At 39.8% G+C, this 17258-nt stretch overlaps 1 protein-coding gene and 1 long non-coding RNA gene across 2 annotated transcripts; one reads left to right on the top strand and one right to left on the bottom strand.

The window, feature by feature from the left end:
- Positions 1-5285: 5285 nt before the first annotated feature.
- LOC121402184 lies at positions 5286-13077 on the bottom strand. Its single transcript, XR_005966664.1, has 3 exons — positions 12972-13077; positions 6032-6137; positions 5286-5938 (listed from the first exon to the last, which is right to left on the bottom strand). It is a non-coding gene; the product is annotated as an uncharacterized LOC121402184 (long non-coding RNA).
- Positions 13078-13619: 542 nt separating this feature from the next.
- pim3.S (Pim-3 proto-oncogene, serine/threonine kinase S homeolog) lies at positions 13620-16932 on the top strand. The gene is given in 6 exon segments (NM_001087568.1): positions 13620-13966; positions 14153-14262; positions 14357-14407; positions 14575-14938; positions 15964-16140; positions 16641-16932. Coding segments are annotated over 6 exon segments (972 nt in total). The 5' UTR covers positions 13620-13881; the 3' UTR covers positions 16826-16932.
- Positions 16933-17258: the final 326 nt, after the last annotated feature.

The following is a 17258-nucleotide window of genomic DNA, read 5'->3' as shown; positions in this document are numbered from 1 at the left end:
TCATCAATCACTTAGGTGAGATGAAACAGATGGAAGAGAATTATCTCAAGACACAAAGGAACAATTCCCCTACAGAGAAAGTATGGTCAAATAGGAATTTCAAAATCAAAACAAGACGCTTTAACATAGCTTATTTAATTGTATTGGAATTTCCATCTAACTATATTAACACACAGCCTATAGAATTTGTACTTTATTTATGTTTTCTTACTACTAAGCAGGGCTGGGCCAACTATATATTGTGTATCTCACTATCAATGAAACATGTACATTGCCCTGGCTATCTTCTTGTTAATATACACAATTGTTTTAATATCATTTGTAATATTATGTAGAAGTGTAATGTGCTCCGGGAGACCGGCGTGCATTCTGACCTTTAGACGCACCGGGCCCCGGGCTCCTAGTTGGAAACGCGCATGCGCATTAACGATGCACCGTGACATTGGCGGAAGCGCTAATGTCACGCAAGGCACCAAATTTGAAATTTAAAGGCGCCTTTTGCTAGAAATGGTTGCCCAAGCTAGTTTTCAGTTTTCTGTCTCAGCCAAGCCTTTTTTCTGTTTTGGATCTTCTGTTTTTGACCTTTTGCTTGTTTATTGACCAACGCATCTTACTGCCTGCCTTTTGACCTTTTGCCTGTTTATTGACCACTGCATCTTGCTGCCTGCCTTTTTGATCTTTTGCCTGTTCGACTCGTCTCTACCAGATCCTTGCACCTTACTCTGAATACCATGGACGTGTTTAGGATCTTCGCCTGTTCCGCAGCAGAAAGTCGGGGCCCCAAAAGGGCGTCAGTGAAAACCGGAATACGGTGAGGCTCTCCGACTGCACCTAAAGGGTATTCAGTCTGTACTTGGGCTCCTATACTTACAGAGCGTAACAATAAGCTTTCATACCATTTTCTCAGTGACCTGTAATGTATGAAAACTGGCATAACTTTCCTATGTGGTACAAACTAAAAAAGAATTGCACCTCACAGGATAGAGTAGAAATTCCAAGACATACCTGTAGGGTGCATCGTGAACATAACATGTAGCAGGTTGCACCTAGTTTTTGTACTTTTCACCTTGTTACCATAAACACTCACATCATGCCTTTGTAAAGCTAAAATAGTCTAGTCCAAAAAGTTGTTTAAATGTAATTATGAGTAGAAATAGTTAAATGATGACAAAAAAACGGCTACTTTCTAAAGGCAATGTCCTGAAATTGCTGATCATCTGACAACAATGGTGGTAATATGAAGACATCAGGAAAGTAAATGTTGAATGGAACTTTTCCAAGTCAGTGAGAACATTTTGTCTGGTTAATCTTGATAATTTTTCACACTACATCTTAATTCTACCTGTAGAGTACTTTTTGTATTTGCATTCCATTCACATGCCAATCCTTTATAAGCTCTTTCATTCAAACATCCTCTTTTAAATTAAGCAACATTATACTTATTTTGGCATCAATACATTATTGTGCACATTGAAAGAACATTGTAAACATTTACATTCTATACTACAAAATAAATATAACCCCATCAATACCCATTCTGGAATTTTCACAATGTTGCACTTCACTTGAGGAGTTCTCCTGCTGCCAAAGGACAAGCCTGGTTCGTGGCATGGGGAGAGACTGGGTACCTGCTACTCATTAATGCAATGTGTACACCTGGGGAGGATGTAAAATGCAAAATAACTTTTTTCTTGAGAGAGATTTGCTTTCTGAAAGCAGCTGGACTTGTTTGAATGATTTATTGAATGATTTATTAGAGTCCTTTAACAACTGAAAAATACAGTACACAAGAAGTCTCTGTAAACATATTTATGCACATATTGTACAGGATTATAATCTTACCAGATCTGTACTTACAGAGCTATTGGTATATCGTGAATGACTCAAAAATGCAATTAAAACAAGCTATATCTATGTGAAAAAACTATCCCATCACAAATTTTGAAAAAGTTTTTACTTGACATACAGTACCAAATAGGAATCAGAATAAGACATGTCAGAATAGAATTGACTAATACCATTTAATGTATTGATTGATGCTGGTACTAATTCTTCATTGCTGTAGCTATGTTCTTTGTATGGGTAGAAAGCAAGATTTTAGGACCAGGACTAATTATTTTCCATTGATTAGTACAGTATGCACCCAAGAGATGGTTTGCTGTTTGATTACTTTTGAATACTGTTTTATAGGAACTCATTAAATAAATATTGTAATAAAGAAAGCTTAACCATGAGTGTTAACAACATACTGAAGTGTGTGTGGGGCAGAATGTGTAGTATAACTCTTGAGGAAAACCAAGGCTGTTATAAACAGATATATGGACTCACTACCCAAGGTGGGGCAAAGAGTGACACCTATGTAGCCAGTCTACCAGTGGAATAGGCTGTTCTGGTTAATGACCTTAATCTGTAAATTACTGTTACTTTTGTTACACTGTTACAAATTACATCTCTCTTGAAAACTCTGCTGTGAATAAAACAGATGGATTTCTGTTTAAAGTTACCTGGATGTCGCTGTGTATCTACTTTGAGAAGTTATTGCTAAGGCTAACAATTGAGTGAATTCCCACAATAATAATAATAATATCAATCCCAAATGGGCTAACCTTCAGGTTGAGCACTACACTAATCTAAATCTCTATACATTTATGTCTGTAGCGTTTTTTTAGCGTGTAATGTGTATTTTTAAAAAAGCAGCTTAACAGTGCCATATTTTTATGGTACCTCTGCAAAGATTCAGATCAAACTTTGAAGGTTGGTCCTGTTGCTGCTAGACCTGTATTCATTAGAAAAAAGCTCTTTGACAAAGAACTTTGAAGCATTTTATAACAGCAGTTCTGAGATTTTGTCAGGAACTGGATTAAATGTTACATATAAAAGTAGGAGACACATGTAAACCCTATTAAGGAGTGATACTTAAGCTATTTCATTTAATTTTGAAGGTAGTTATTCAACATCTAGTCATGGAACTTTGCTCAGACCTACACGTTTATCTCACCTAAATAAAAGTTTACTTCTGCTCCTTCTGAAGTTTATATATAGTGTGTATACAGGTATATATTATATCCTTATAATACACAAAAACCATGAATATCTTGTAAATGATATCCTTATAAACGGTGAGTTCTGATGTCATTAGTTATAAAAGGTGAGTTCTGATGTCATTTCTGTCACGACTCACTGAAACGTGTGTATTATAATAAATAAAGTACCCCCAGTTGCAAAATATGAGGATATTAGAAGTTACCTCGGAGTTCCATGACCTGTATTATATAGTCATGAAACGCCTCGGTAACTTATAATATCCTTATAATTTACAAAAGGGGGTACTTTATTCACTATATAAACAATGCTTGATGATATCATCAGTTAGATTTCATTTATCTCATATGCCTCACTGAAACTTGCATATTATAATAAATAAAGCCCACGTTTGAAAAATATGAGGATATTGGAACAAAAGGGGGTACTTTATTCATTATATTAATATAGTGATGTCATCAGTTATAATACATGGTTAGGGATATCACAGGTCATAACATCAGTGTTAGAGGAACTGTCAAAAAGCACTTGGCTGGAGGATTAATGTATGTTTGTGCGACATATAAGGGGCCATTTACAAAGTACAGGGCAGGTTTCAAATTATAGCTATATCTGCATTTGGCAGCACTGTATTCATGAGGGGTAAGAGGGGGAGGCAAGTAGGTGAATAATATGTGCATCATTGAGATGCACATATAGGGTGCACCAGTGAGCGCAGGTTTTTGCATCTGGGGGTCATAATAAATGACCACTATAGAATTATTACTTTTTTTTACAAAGCTGCTGTCTAGTAATATTATATATTTGAAATTATCATTTTTTAAATTATGAGTTGATAAAGGAAGAGGTTAGTTAGCAACATGTGGGTGTTTGCATAGTGTTAAACTATTTGACACCTGCCAACACAAACATGAATTTACTCTGTGACACTTTACAAAACCAAAGATAAGGTTTCAACTTGGCATGGTTTAATGAATACACCTTAAATATAGATTGCACAATACAATTTGACAGTAAAGGGATAGCTATTAAAGCAATTTTCTCTCAAACATTTCTCACATCATGTCCCTAAATGCACTTTGTATATACAGTATAAGTACATAGTAAAGAACAGTTAGATCAATTACAATGCAATCAGGGAGGAAAAAAAATATTATAACACACATCTGTAAAAGCAATGCATAAATTATGACTTATAAATAATATACTTACAACCTGTTCTTGTCATCAGATTTAAACTGTGCTTGATGAAGTTACTTGTATTATACAACTCTCTGAAACTAGCAGGGAGAGGATATGGTACCATGATATACACATATTTATAAAAATCCATGCAGAACTTATAAATTACACGCTAAAAATTTGTGCTTAGTTATCAGTTTAAACAAATAAAAAACAGTTTGAAAGGTGTTAAGAGGCACATTAATCCATTCATCCCAGGTACCCCAACCATACACTGTCCCCACCAACTATATGTGAGGAAGTGAGCTGCCCATGAGGGAGGGAAAATATTTTAGGAAGCTGAGAGCCCCAGGGGATACCAGGCAAAAGTACGACAAAGAAAGAGCCTTGCCAGCTCCCAAGCTGGAAGGAGGGCCACCATAAGCAATACAGGTTCTAATGGCCTTCTGCAGATATTTCCAGGCAGACTGACCTTCAATGAGAGCAGGGAGGGTGCTGACCCAGCTGAGCTCGAAGTAAAGACCTAGAACTCACAGTACAGAGAGATTAGTCTACTATCTGTCAAGTTGCAAAACTTCGAAGAGATGACCATGATCATTGCTAAGGAGTTTCTTTTTGGTCAGTCAGCTTAAAGGAGAATTAAACCCTAGTAAAAAAAAACTACCTCCTACCCTACATAGACCCCCCTCCCTCCTCCCCCCAGCCTAGCTGCTACCCCGGGCAAATGGCCCTAAGTCTTTACTTACCCCTCCATGCAGATTCTGTCCAGCGGAGTTCACGGACGCCATCTTCAGCCGCTTCGGTAATCTTCGTGAGTTTCATATGTTTCCCACATATCTTCTTTTTGGGCGACAATCTTCCCGAATTGCTTTTGGGAATCGGGATGGCAATCGTGGCACTTCGTTTTCCGAAGTTGCCCGAAGTTTCCTCGTGAGGCAACCTGGGAAAACGATCGCCGCGAGTGCCATGCCGCAAAGGCAGAGGGAAGCAATTCGGGGAGATTGTCGCCCAGAAGAAGAGGTGATTAGTCGCCAGGTGACTAAATCTCCCCGAATCTCCCAATGTGACTTTACCCTTAGAGTGGCTAAAGAAACCCATACTTGTCTCATGCCTGAGATATGGAGATAATGATATGGAGATAATCTGAACAGATGCCCATTAACCCTCCCTTTCAGTGGTTGGTTATAAAAAGTAGGTCAGGAATAATAAAAGTCCTTTTCAAATTAAACATTGAATCCAATTTTTTTTTATTAAACAATTCAAAGCGGCATTTAAAAATCTCAGCTGTCAATCAGTTATTGCCTGCCCCTCCTCTATGCCCTAGTAAAAGTCCAATATACTGCAGCACACTGCAAATTGTATAATATTCAAAGGTGTTTTTTATTGGCTCAAATGTGAGCAGACATGTGGCAACATTTCGGGCCTCACAGGACCCTTTCTTAAGCCTGTGAAATCACATACTGTTCTGTGTTAAATAGAGTGAATTGTGGGTGGGGAAACAGTGGTGGTGTTGGGCGGGAACAACTGTGTCCATTAGTGATCATTAATTGTGTTGCAAGTGTCCCAAATGTGTTCCAATCCATTCAATTTTGGAAGGCTGAGCCAATGTATCCAAATCACAAGTCCCATCTAGATTCCTGATAATGTCCATACTTGTAAATGTGTCCAAAAAAGGGTACAAAGTTTCCTTTCAATAAGTGTCCTTGTGAATAATCTGTAACAAACTTTAAGTGAATCAAAAACAAGTGCTACAAAAGAAACTAGGTACACAATTAAAATCAGAGGATCTGCGGCGCTTCAACATTACCTTATATGCACATTGTGTTCTGTGTTTCACTCTGTGACCGCTCAATCTATGCAGAAGGTAATTTCAGCACTCAGAATGTTCCGATACATAATCAATGTTCAATTACCTTGAGAAAAAATATATTCCAATTAGTAGCTGTTAGTACAGATTGCCTATATCATAACAGTAACAGTAAGATCCATATCACATTGTCTGTTCTCCTACTGGTATATAAACATAGCCAGAAAATAATCTTTATTTAAACCCCTAGGCCAAACCGTACCCAACCTATGAATCCATTGCATTTCAAGTTTATGCAGTAGTGTCAGCCTATTCCCCCCTCTCCTAGGTATCTTGCCGAATCAATTACCTGAAATCTCAGTTGACTCACTGAGTGACCTGCCTGTTTGAAGTGTGCAGGAACAGGAAATGCGGTTAATCCCTTTCGTATAGTAGATTTATGTTTGGATGTTCTGTCTTTAATCTTTTGGGTTGTTTCTCCCACATAAAGTAGATCAAACGGGCACTTGAGTAGATAAATAACAAACGTTGAATCGCAAGTGTAATTTTGTCTGATTGCATATTTCTTCTGGTATTTCTGGTAAACACACTTGTCGGCTGGCTGTATTAAAGTTACTTACAAACACCATTCTAGTGTTGTCTTGTTTTCTTTCCGGCACCTCAGACAGAAGCATTTCCCTTGTTTTATTATGTACTTTTTGTATACTTATACTATATCCCCTCTGGTTGAAACGTAATAGCATATCCTCTATTTGCTCATCACATTCCTTAGGATCACTTGTGATCCGTTTGACTCTCGCAAACTGTGACACTGGAAGGGATTTTTTTAGGGGTTCCAAGTGAAAACTTTCAAAATGTAAAAATTGTTCTTATCTGTCTTTCTCCTAAAAAGGCTTGTTTTAAGTGTTTCACCCACCCTAGTAATAGAGAAAATGTATTGTTGTATTATTCAAATCGACTGCGAATTTTAAATTGCTGTCCATCTGGTTTAGAAATCTGTGAAATAAGGACAAACTTTCTTATGTACCATCCCAAAATAATAACAGATCATCGATGTAACGTAAGTGTAAAAGATTTCCAAAGATGATAAATTGTGTTCTCTATGAATGACATGAACAGGTTAGCATACGTGGGTGCCACATTACTTCCCATCGACGTACCCCTCTGTTGTATGTAGAAGGTGTCCCCAAATAAAAAATAGTTTTGATGTAGTACTATTTCCAATAATGAAAGTAAAAATGACTTTTGTTCAGTAGTGTGATCAGTAGTATCTAGATAGTATTTGACAGCTGTTAAACCCAAATTGTGCATTATGGATGTGTACAAACTTGTAAAATCAAAGCTGACTTATAGTATATCATGTCCGGGCAATGTTATGTCCCTCAATAATGTGAGCAAATGAGTGGTATCCTTGACGTAAATGTATTGCTCCTTGAGGGGTGCAATATTTGCCAATTAGCATGCACAGTGCTTGCCCCCATTGACAGAAGTAGAAGAACCAGCAGACTCTCTTGAGAAAATCATATAATAACTAGTACTTTTAATTCTAGGGAATTCCCCATTTCACAGTTAAAAATGTAGGTTAAATAGATGCATACAAAGAGTATAAACATTTTGAATTTAAAAAATGTAAATGGAGCAACTTAAATATCTGTTACTAATCTGTAGCTAATAAGGTATAATTAACCATACAGTCTCTTATCAAACAGCATGATGATTGAGCCAACCTTCTGTTCTTAATTAGAATTGGTCTTGAAAAGACACTGTAGGCAAAAAGGGGCTTGTGTCACAAGAAATCCTTTGTATATATGCTAATGAATTTAATTACGTAACTTTAAGGCTCATGGTACGAAGGATGTATTCTTTGATGCCATTTTTTAGTCAGAGAAGAAGCACCCAAGACAGGTGCAGGAGCCTGTCATTAATACTTATTGAAACTGCTTGCCACCTGCAACAGATTTTGTCCAGAAACCACACAAATTTTTAGGCCAAAATTCACCTGCCATGGCAGGATTTGGAAGCGTATTTGGTGTTTTGTACTAAACATTGCAAAGTTCAATATGCAGAGTGGAATTCACAGACTGGATAACACTTTAATACTACACCATTCTGCATAACAGCTCACATACTACTGTTTTATTTTTACCTATTAAGAGATTAATATAGAGATTAATATTAATTTAATCATTCCTTCATCGTTCTGGCCTCCAAGAAGGTTGCCTCCAAGCACCTGACTGTTGCGTTTAGTTGTAACTGGTACGAAGTAAGATTAATATAGAAAGTTAATATGAATAAGGTGATATATAGATATATGTGGATCATGCTACTGTTATTTGTTATGAATATTAATGGGAAAGGTATACTGGTAATCCAGTGGAGGAAGGCAAGCTCGTGCCTAAATATGCTTTTATCTCAATTCTATTTTTACTTCACCTACTCAGACTAGCCTCCCACCAGTGGAACGATACATTTTCACATTGCCCATTGGAGCCCACTGCAAGATATGTAAGCCATATTAGTCTTTTAACATGTTGAGCCACCAAAACTATCCCTCATACCTTGAGAAAATGTGTGCCATACAGAAGCTACTTGTCATATGCTTTCAGCTACCAAAACAAGACAGTTCTGGAGAACCTACCATAAAAAAAGGCAATTTTATGGCTAGAACTTTCACCAAATCGGCCTGTCCAGTAAAAATTATGGTTGATCCCAATGTTATTCCTTGGGAAAAAGATAAATATATAGGAAGTCTGGTATATTTTTCCGGAAAATGTGGCAACCTTAATCCCATACAATGATTGAAGGAAGCCTTTAAGCACCTAACCAGCTTTGAGTTTCATTGGACTGGCATGAAATTGATGAAGAAATTGAAACAGGATGAAGTAATCTCATACAGATATTAAATAGGTCATACCACTCTTTTTAAGAATATTTATATTGTTTGACAAATATTTTTGAAGGGTTGCCAAAATTTGAACACAGTCTGTTTTTTTTTTTCCAGCATGGTGTGCTTCGTGTGATGCAAAGCAATTAGGTGTCCCCATTTTTCTATATTGGTAACCTTGAAATTAAACTTAAAGGTATCCTGTCAAGGGGAAAAATTTTTTTCCAAAAAGAACCAGTTAATAGTGCTGCTCCAGCAGAATTCTGCACTGAAATCCATTTCTCAAAAGAGCAAACAGATTTTTTTATATTCAATTTTGAAATCTGACATGGGGCTAGACATATTGTCAATTTCCCAGCTGCCCCTGGTCATGTGACTTGTGCCTTCACTTTAGGAGAGAAATGCTTTCTGGCAGGCTGCTATTTTTCCATCTCAATGTAACTGAATGTGTCTCAGTGGGACATGGGTTTTTACTATTGAGTGTTGTTCTTAGATCTACCAGGCAGCTGTTATCTTCTGTTAGGGAGCTGTTATCTGGTTACCTTCCCATTGTTCTTTTGTTTGGCTGCTGGGGGGGAAAAGGGAGGGGGTGATATCACTCCAACTTGCAGTACAGCAGTAAAGAGTGATTGAAGTTTATCAGAGCACAAGTCACATGACTTGGGGCAGCTGGGAAATTGACAATATGTCTAGCCCCATGTCAGATTTCAAAATTAAATATAAAAAAATCTGTTTGCTCTTTTGAAAAATGGATTTCAGTGCAGAATTCTGCTGGAGCAGCACTATTAACCGATTCATTTTGAAAAAATTTTTTTTCCCATGACAGTATCCCTTTAAGGATACTATAATGAGCATTGCCGTTTACTTCTACACCATTTTAACTGCTAAATGACAGCTAGAACAAAAACGAAATGCAAAGGTGACTAGACGCAAGAAGGATACCCAAGTACACACATCAACGCCTCATATTTTTCTGTTGTTAGAAAAATTACATATAGAGTTAATAATGAATGGAGGGCACACCAAAACTTTCAAAAAATTGCGAGAGGTGCAGGAACAAATGTTACCCATACTGCAGGTAACCTATATCAATAATTTATATCTGCATGTTTGCACACTCACAACAAATACAATTTAGATAGAGAGAGGGTGGTTTGAAAAAATAATTTTTACTTTTGTGCAGAGAAAAAACATTTTAAATGAACAACGCCATACAACACATGGCATAATTTATACAATGTTAAAAATAGCATAGAATATCAACCACCCATTAGTTGTATATAGCAAGCATGAAATCAGCAAGGAGCGGATACACCTACCAGAAAAATGAGAATGGCCCCAACGTTTCGGCACCAAGGCCTTTGTCTCCCTTGTCACACTTGAGAAAGGGCTTTTTTGGGCCCGAAACATGTCGTGTCTCACAGACTGAAATAAATAAGCATAAGCAGTTAAATCTGCAATTTGAGTGCTCTCCTTTTACTTTCTACTAAGCTTGGTGCCGAAACGTTGGGGCCATTCTCATTTTTCTGGTAGGTGTATCCGCTCCTTGCGGATTTCTTGCTTGCTATATACAACTAATGGGTGGTTGATATTCTATGCTATTTTTAACATTGTATAAATTATGCCATGTGTTGTATGGTGTTGTTCATGTAAAATGTTTTTTCTCTGCACAAAAGTAAAAATTATTTTTTCAAACCACCCTCTCTCTAAATTGTATTTGTTGTGAGTGTGCAAACATGCAGATATAAATTAGAAAAATTACATATATTTAGGTTGAAATGGCAATATGCTGATTTCCAACCCTTCTATTTACAAATTATGTATCACTTCAGGTTACACTAAGCACTCCGTTTTTTTCTTCTAGTATCAAGTCAGCTTGTGACAGTATGCTCTTTGTACAGATGGTTTGTCAGCATTTTATTACCCTTATTGCTCCTCGAAATCAGCTATTTGTAGTGTGAGGGTTGCTTGGTGCAGTATTTTACCAGCCTGGTGGTATAAATGATGGTTGATCCCAATGTTATAAATAGGGGAAAAAAGATAAATATATAGGAAGGCCAGTATTTTTTTCCAGGAAAGGTGGCAACCCTAGGTGCAGGGGTTTATTCAAATGTTTCTCACCAGAAACCTATATATCATTCATGGTAAATCCTGTAGCAGTAGATGTGTCAAATAAGAGGCCTATTTACATATTCCCCTGTGGGTACCAGAGGAGATGGACAATGACAACTTTCAAGGCTACACACCAAGCTCATTGTAGCCATAAGCATGCTGTACGCGTCTACTCATGGAGTGGAAACAGAATGGTGCTGCAAATATTTCTTAGTATTAAGCAGCACAAAGAAAAAAATTGTTAAAAGTCCTGTGTTTGGACAAAATGGCTGTACAATTGTATAATAAAGGTTTCTTTGTGGAGTCATTATATACGCAAGGGGCGGCGCTCGATGTAATAGTGTTTCTGTAAGCTGCTATCCTCGCCTGACCTCGCCAACATTTTCTCCAACAAAATACTCTTAAAGGAAAACTATACCCCCAAAATGAATACTTAAGCAACAGATAGTTTATATCAAATTGAATGACATATTAAAGAATCTTACCAAACTGGAATATATATTTACATAAATATTGCCCTTTTACATCTCTTGCCTTGAGCCACCATTTCGTGACTCTATCTGTGCTGCCTCAGAGATCACCTGACCAGAAATACTACAACACTAACTGTAACAGGAAGAAGTGAGGAAGCAAAAGGCAGAACTCTGTCTGTTAATTGGCTCATGTGACCTTACATGTGGTTTGTATGTGTACACAGTGAATCTTACGATCTCAGGGGGTGGCCCTTATTTTTTAAAATGGCAATTTTCTATTTATGATTACCCAATGGCACATACTACTAAAAAAGTATATTATTATGATAATGGTTCATTTACATGAAGCAGGGTTTTACACATGAGCTGTCTTACTCAGTATCTTTTAATAGAGACCAACATTGTTTGGGGGGTATAGTTTTCCTTTAACATTTTAGCAGCTGGGAAAAGGGTCCTCCCTGAATGTGAGTGGATTGTGTGTATAGAGCTGGAGCCTGGCCTGTCAAGTTGCTACTCCGTACAGTGTGCCTCCCCTAGCGTTCATTTGTACAAATACCACGCGTCCCACATCAGGGCTCATTCATTACAAGCTGTGAAATGGTTTGCTTCTTTCGTTCGGCAGTTCTGTTGCCTCCAAAATACAATAATAAGCACGACTACCAGCTACCATGTTACACTGCGCGCCATAACGAGCAGCATGGTTACGTTAAATAGGCATTTCTAGAACGGTTAAAGGAAAACTATACCCCCAAAATGAATACTTAAGCAACAGATAGTTTATATCAAATTGAATGACATATTAAAGAATCTTACCAAACTGGAATATATATTTACATAAATATTGCCCTTTTACATCTCTTGCCTTGAGCCACCATTTCGTGACTCTATCTGTGCTGCCTCAGAGATCACCTGACCAGAAATACTACAACACTAACTGTAACAGGAAGAAGTGAGGAAGCAAAAGGCAGAACTCTGTCTGTTAATTGGCTCATGTGACCTTACATGTGGTTTGTATGTGTACACAGTGAATCTTACGATCTCAGGGGGTGGCCCTTATTTTTTAAAATGGCAATTTTCTATTTATGATTACCCAATGGCACATACTACTAAAAAAGTATATTATTATGATAATGGTTCATTTACATGAAGCAGGGTTTTACACATGAGCTGTCTTACTCAGTATCTTTTAATAGAGACCAACATTGTTTGGGGGGTATAGTTTTCCTTTAAGTTCTGAAGTCACTACTTGACTACACGGTGAAGATGGTTGGACAGTAACGGGATTGTGCGTGTCCGCCAAACCAATACACTCAAGATGGAGGCGGCTAGTAAGTGATGCAGCTTGTCAGCGTTCCCAAAAGGCTGAAGCAATATTATTTTGCCGCACTTTATAACTGTTAGTGAAACACAAATGTATCCCTCCTCCTCGCATGCCTTTCTCAGACACGGTGTCTCACTCCGCTCCACTGACCTTTCGTAACGCGGCCAGAATCTAAACAGATAAAAGACATGACGAGAAGAGGGGAAAAAAAAAAAGCGCGCCTAGGATTTCCCACCCAGCGCCCTATTTCGCCTCATACATATGCAAGTAGGCCTTGCTGCCATTGGATAAGGCGGGATGTTGAAATCTAAATACTGCGCCCCATTGGCTAACGCAGCGCTACATAAATATGTAAATAAACCTTCCACTCACTAATGTTACACCGTGCAGCTACATTTTCAGACACTGTGTAACCCTACGCGTCTCGTTACTACTAGTAAAGAAGTGCGTATTGGAAACAAACGTTTCGCTGTGCCGGTTTCTGCACGTAACTGGTATTTTTATTCTCAGGCGCAGTCGCCAGAACTCTCCCGGTTTTACACGGCGTCTGCGTTGGGTGGATTCCGTTTTGTTGTGCGAAAGGTGTTTCCCGTGATCCGTTGTCGTACTGGCGGAAGGATATTACTCGTGCTGCAGACCAAAATATTGGGAGTTAAGAGGACGGTCTGTCAGATATTGAGTTCAGAACAGGAGAGAGCGGCGTGGCTGTCGGTGTTTGTCACTTAATAGAATTGCATCTAGCTCTTTGGATTTATTTTGTATGCTGTATTATTGTTGGCACTTCACGTGTTTTATTTATTTTTTGTGACGGCACGGATGTATGGTTACACGAGCTGATTTGTTCTGTATTATTTATCGCTTTGGTCACGACTGGATTCTCCCGTGTCCATGGATGTGTGTGGGTGAGGCACACGCCGGTTACTTGGAGTGCGCGTGGATTTTCCTCAATTAAAGCGGCAACAAGGGAAGTACCGGCACAAATACGCGAGAAGGGACCTTCCTTTCCTCAGTCAGACCCTAATTAGCCGCTAATTGGACATTACCGGAGGGTTCATTGAACATGCTTCTCTCTAAATTCGGATCGCTGGCTCATATCTGCAACCCAAGCAACATGGAGCATCTACCGGTTAAGATCTTACAGCCAGGTACGACCTGGGGTCTCCCGCTCCTTAGTGTTGTGAGTGTGCAGGAGTGGGGCACTGCTACTAGTCACTGGTTGCTACTAATCACTGGTTGCTACTAGTCACTGGTACTAATCACTGCTGCTAGTCGCTGTTACTAGTCACTGGTTGGTACTAGTCACTGGTACTAATGGCAGGTTTGTCTTGCAGTGAAAGTGGACAAGGAGCCCTTCGAGAAGGTGTATCAGGTGGGCTCGGTTGTGGGCAGCGGTGGTTTCGGCACGGTGTATTCGGGCAGTCGGATTGCAGATGGACAGCCGGTAAGGAACGGGGGCTCCCCTGACATCTCAGCACGTGACGTTGCTCTCTGGTGTCGCTACTGTGTCGCTAACAATCGTTTGTGTCTTTCTCTAGGTCGCTGTGAAGCACGTAGCTAAGGAGAGAGTCACAGAATGGGGCACTTTGGTGAGTACCGACGCCGGTTTAGCATGTGCTCCCCAGATGATGATGATGATGATGATGATGATGGGGGGGGGGTCACTGCAGCCTTCCAGCTGTGCTTGTGGTGCGGGGCTGTAGATGGGCTGTTCCGCCTCTGTAGCTTTATTTGATTGTGTTTATTGGTCTTACAGAACGGCGTGATGGTGCCTTTGGAGATCGTCCTACTAAAGAAGGTGGCCACCGGCTTCCGAGGGGTAATCAAGCTACTGGACTGGTACGAGCGAGCCGACGGCTTCCTGATCGTTATGGAGAGACCGGAGCCGGTGAAGGATCTATTCGATTTTATAACGGAAAAGGGGGCCCTGGACGAGGACACAGCCCGCGGTTTTTTCCGGCAGGTGCTGGAAGCGGTGCGACACTGCTATAACTGCGGGGTGGTGCATCGGGACATCAAGGATGAGAACCTGCTGGTGGACACGAGGAACGGGGAACTGAAACTGATCGATTTTGGCTCCGGGGCGCTACTCAAGGATACGGTGTACACGGATTTTGATGGTACGTAATAGAAGGGCTTTTATCACTACAATGGGTCTTTTACAGCTCACATGAACACCTCCCAGTTGAATGTGCTGTAGCTTAAGGCGCGCGCTTGTCAATATTCATTGTACGATTTCCCGCAACCCTGGCCCCGCCCATGGCCGCTGTATACTCGCTGCGGGCCATTCCCCCTAGTGACGCACTGGCAGCCTTCCAAGCTGCTTCCACCCGCCATTCTTATACCGCATCACCTATGGCTTTTTATTGTCTTGCCAATCTGTGCTACATCCCCTACATAAAGAACCCGCAGCAACGGCCTTAGTTGTCTCCCTCTGTGACGTGGCACATCCCACACTGACTGACACATTCATCACAACGGCATCCCTACTCCCCTAGCTATAGGCACTGATCATGTAAGATGATAGCCGGGCTGCTGTACACCGGGATCCCCTTTTGAGCACTGAAATGTATGTTCAGGCGTGTCCTTGATATTGCCGGGAAAGCTGCAGAAGAGCTAGTGGCGCTGAATGAGTTGGCGTATGGCAGAGGGTGGGGGGGAGAGGGCAGTGTCTGTGGGCGGGGCCTGCAGAGATAAGCGCCTCCCAGGCAGCCTCATTTCACATCTGTTTGTTGTGAAACACGACGCTTTGGGGCACGTGACCATGCGATTCCAGGGTTTGTTTGGTATCCAAGGAACAGAGAGCCCAGGGATCTGTTGCTGTTGAAGCCTGTGCACAACCGCTCCATTAGGGAGGAGGGGAGTGTCTAGCAATGCCAGCGCTTTATACACAGGGCAGTGTAGGGAGATAGAATCGCTTTCCTTCCCCCTTTATACCCTCCCTTTGTGTCTATATTTGGAACAGTGCTGCAGATGCCACGTGGTCCTTGAAAGGGAGCAGTGTTGGTAAACAGCTGATGCATACATTGTTGTTCCTAGCTACATTGGGGGAGGGTGGATTTATTATGGTTACATTTAACTACTGCTAGCTTTCTGTTGCCTCAGGTGACCAACAGTTTTAACCCCCCCCCCCCTCTGCTTTTAGGAACCAGAGTCTATAGTCCACCAGAATGGGTCAGATACCACAGATACCATGGAAGATCAGCAACCGTGTGGTCTTTGGGTGTGCTTCTTTATGACATGGTTTGCGGAGATATTCCCTTTGAGCAAGATGAAGAGATTGTTCGTGTCCGCTTGTGTTTCAGAAGAAGGATCTCTACAGGTATTTTTTATTTTTTTTTCTTAATGACTTAGCATGTAAAATTTAAGACTCCTATCTTTGTTACATTACTAAAATTAGTGTTTAGTGATACTTTATTTGCGTGGGAACTACCCTTTATTTTCTCATTAGTTAGTGAAAATAATTGTAGACTTCAGTGTATGAGTGCTCCCAGTGCCCATAAAATACTTGTTAGACACCATTACTGTTGCAGAACTGCAGCCAATTGTGTGAAAATATCATTCTTTCATAATACATGCTTAAACATGCTCTTGTCTCCTCTGCTTCTCTGACACCAATGATCCCCAATTGGGATCGTGGGGGACGGGGGGGGGGACTTAATTGTATATAAAGAAAAATGGCTATTGTGCCCAAGTGCCACATATATGCTTGGCTTTTTATTTTAAAAATAGCACAAAGGTAAAGTGACATCTGATGCTTAGTAAAATTAAGCAGAGTATATGTTTCCTGTTAAAAATGAAATATTTTTGTTCCTTTTCCAGAGTGCCAGCAACTTATCAAATGGTGCCTTTCCTTGAGGCCTTCTGATAGACCAACACTTGAGCAAATTTTTGACCATCCTTGGATGTGCAAATGCGACCTTGTGAAATCTGAAGACTGTGATTTAAGACTAAGGACAATTGACAATGATTCATCAAGCACAAGCTCAAGCAACGAGAGTCTGTAAAGTTCAAGCAATATTTCATATAATGGGATTAAGCAGAAAAGCACTGCTGCTGCCAAGCTTACAAGGGGAGCTCAAACATTTGCTGTTTTGGCTAAAACATTTTATACAGATATACCTTACCACTTCCACATTTTTTTTCCCTTCATTACGGCGCCTTCCTTGGAAATTAGATTTATTTTGGATATGCTGGTATTCCAGCACTGTCAGATACATAAACAAATATACCGTGACCTCTTGATTACATTGTATACTGTTTGCTCTCATAGAGCCTGGACTACATTTTATTTGCTTTGAGTGCCTTTTTGAAAGCTGCGTCAGTGGAACTTATGTCTTTACTATCATTTTGAAAAATATTGTTTGTTTTTGTGAGCTGTTTCATGTCCAAAGAATATTTGTGTACATTTTAGGAGCTTGCCTGACTTTTTAAACGTTG

This window comes from Xenopus laevis, chromosome 3S (assembly GCF_017654675.1).
Source record: "Xenopus laevis strain J_2021 chromosome 3S, Xenopus_laevis_v10.1, whole genome shotgun sequence".
In the NCBI taxonomy this organism is placed as follows: Eukaryota; Metazoa; Chordata; class Amphibia; order Anura; family Pipidae; genus Xenopus; species Xenopus laevis.
The sequence above is the reverse complement of the archived record's forward strand: the minus strand, read 5'-3'. Positions and strand labels throughout refer to the sequence as shown.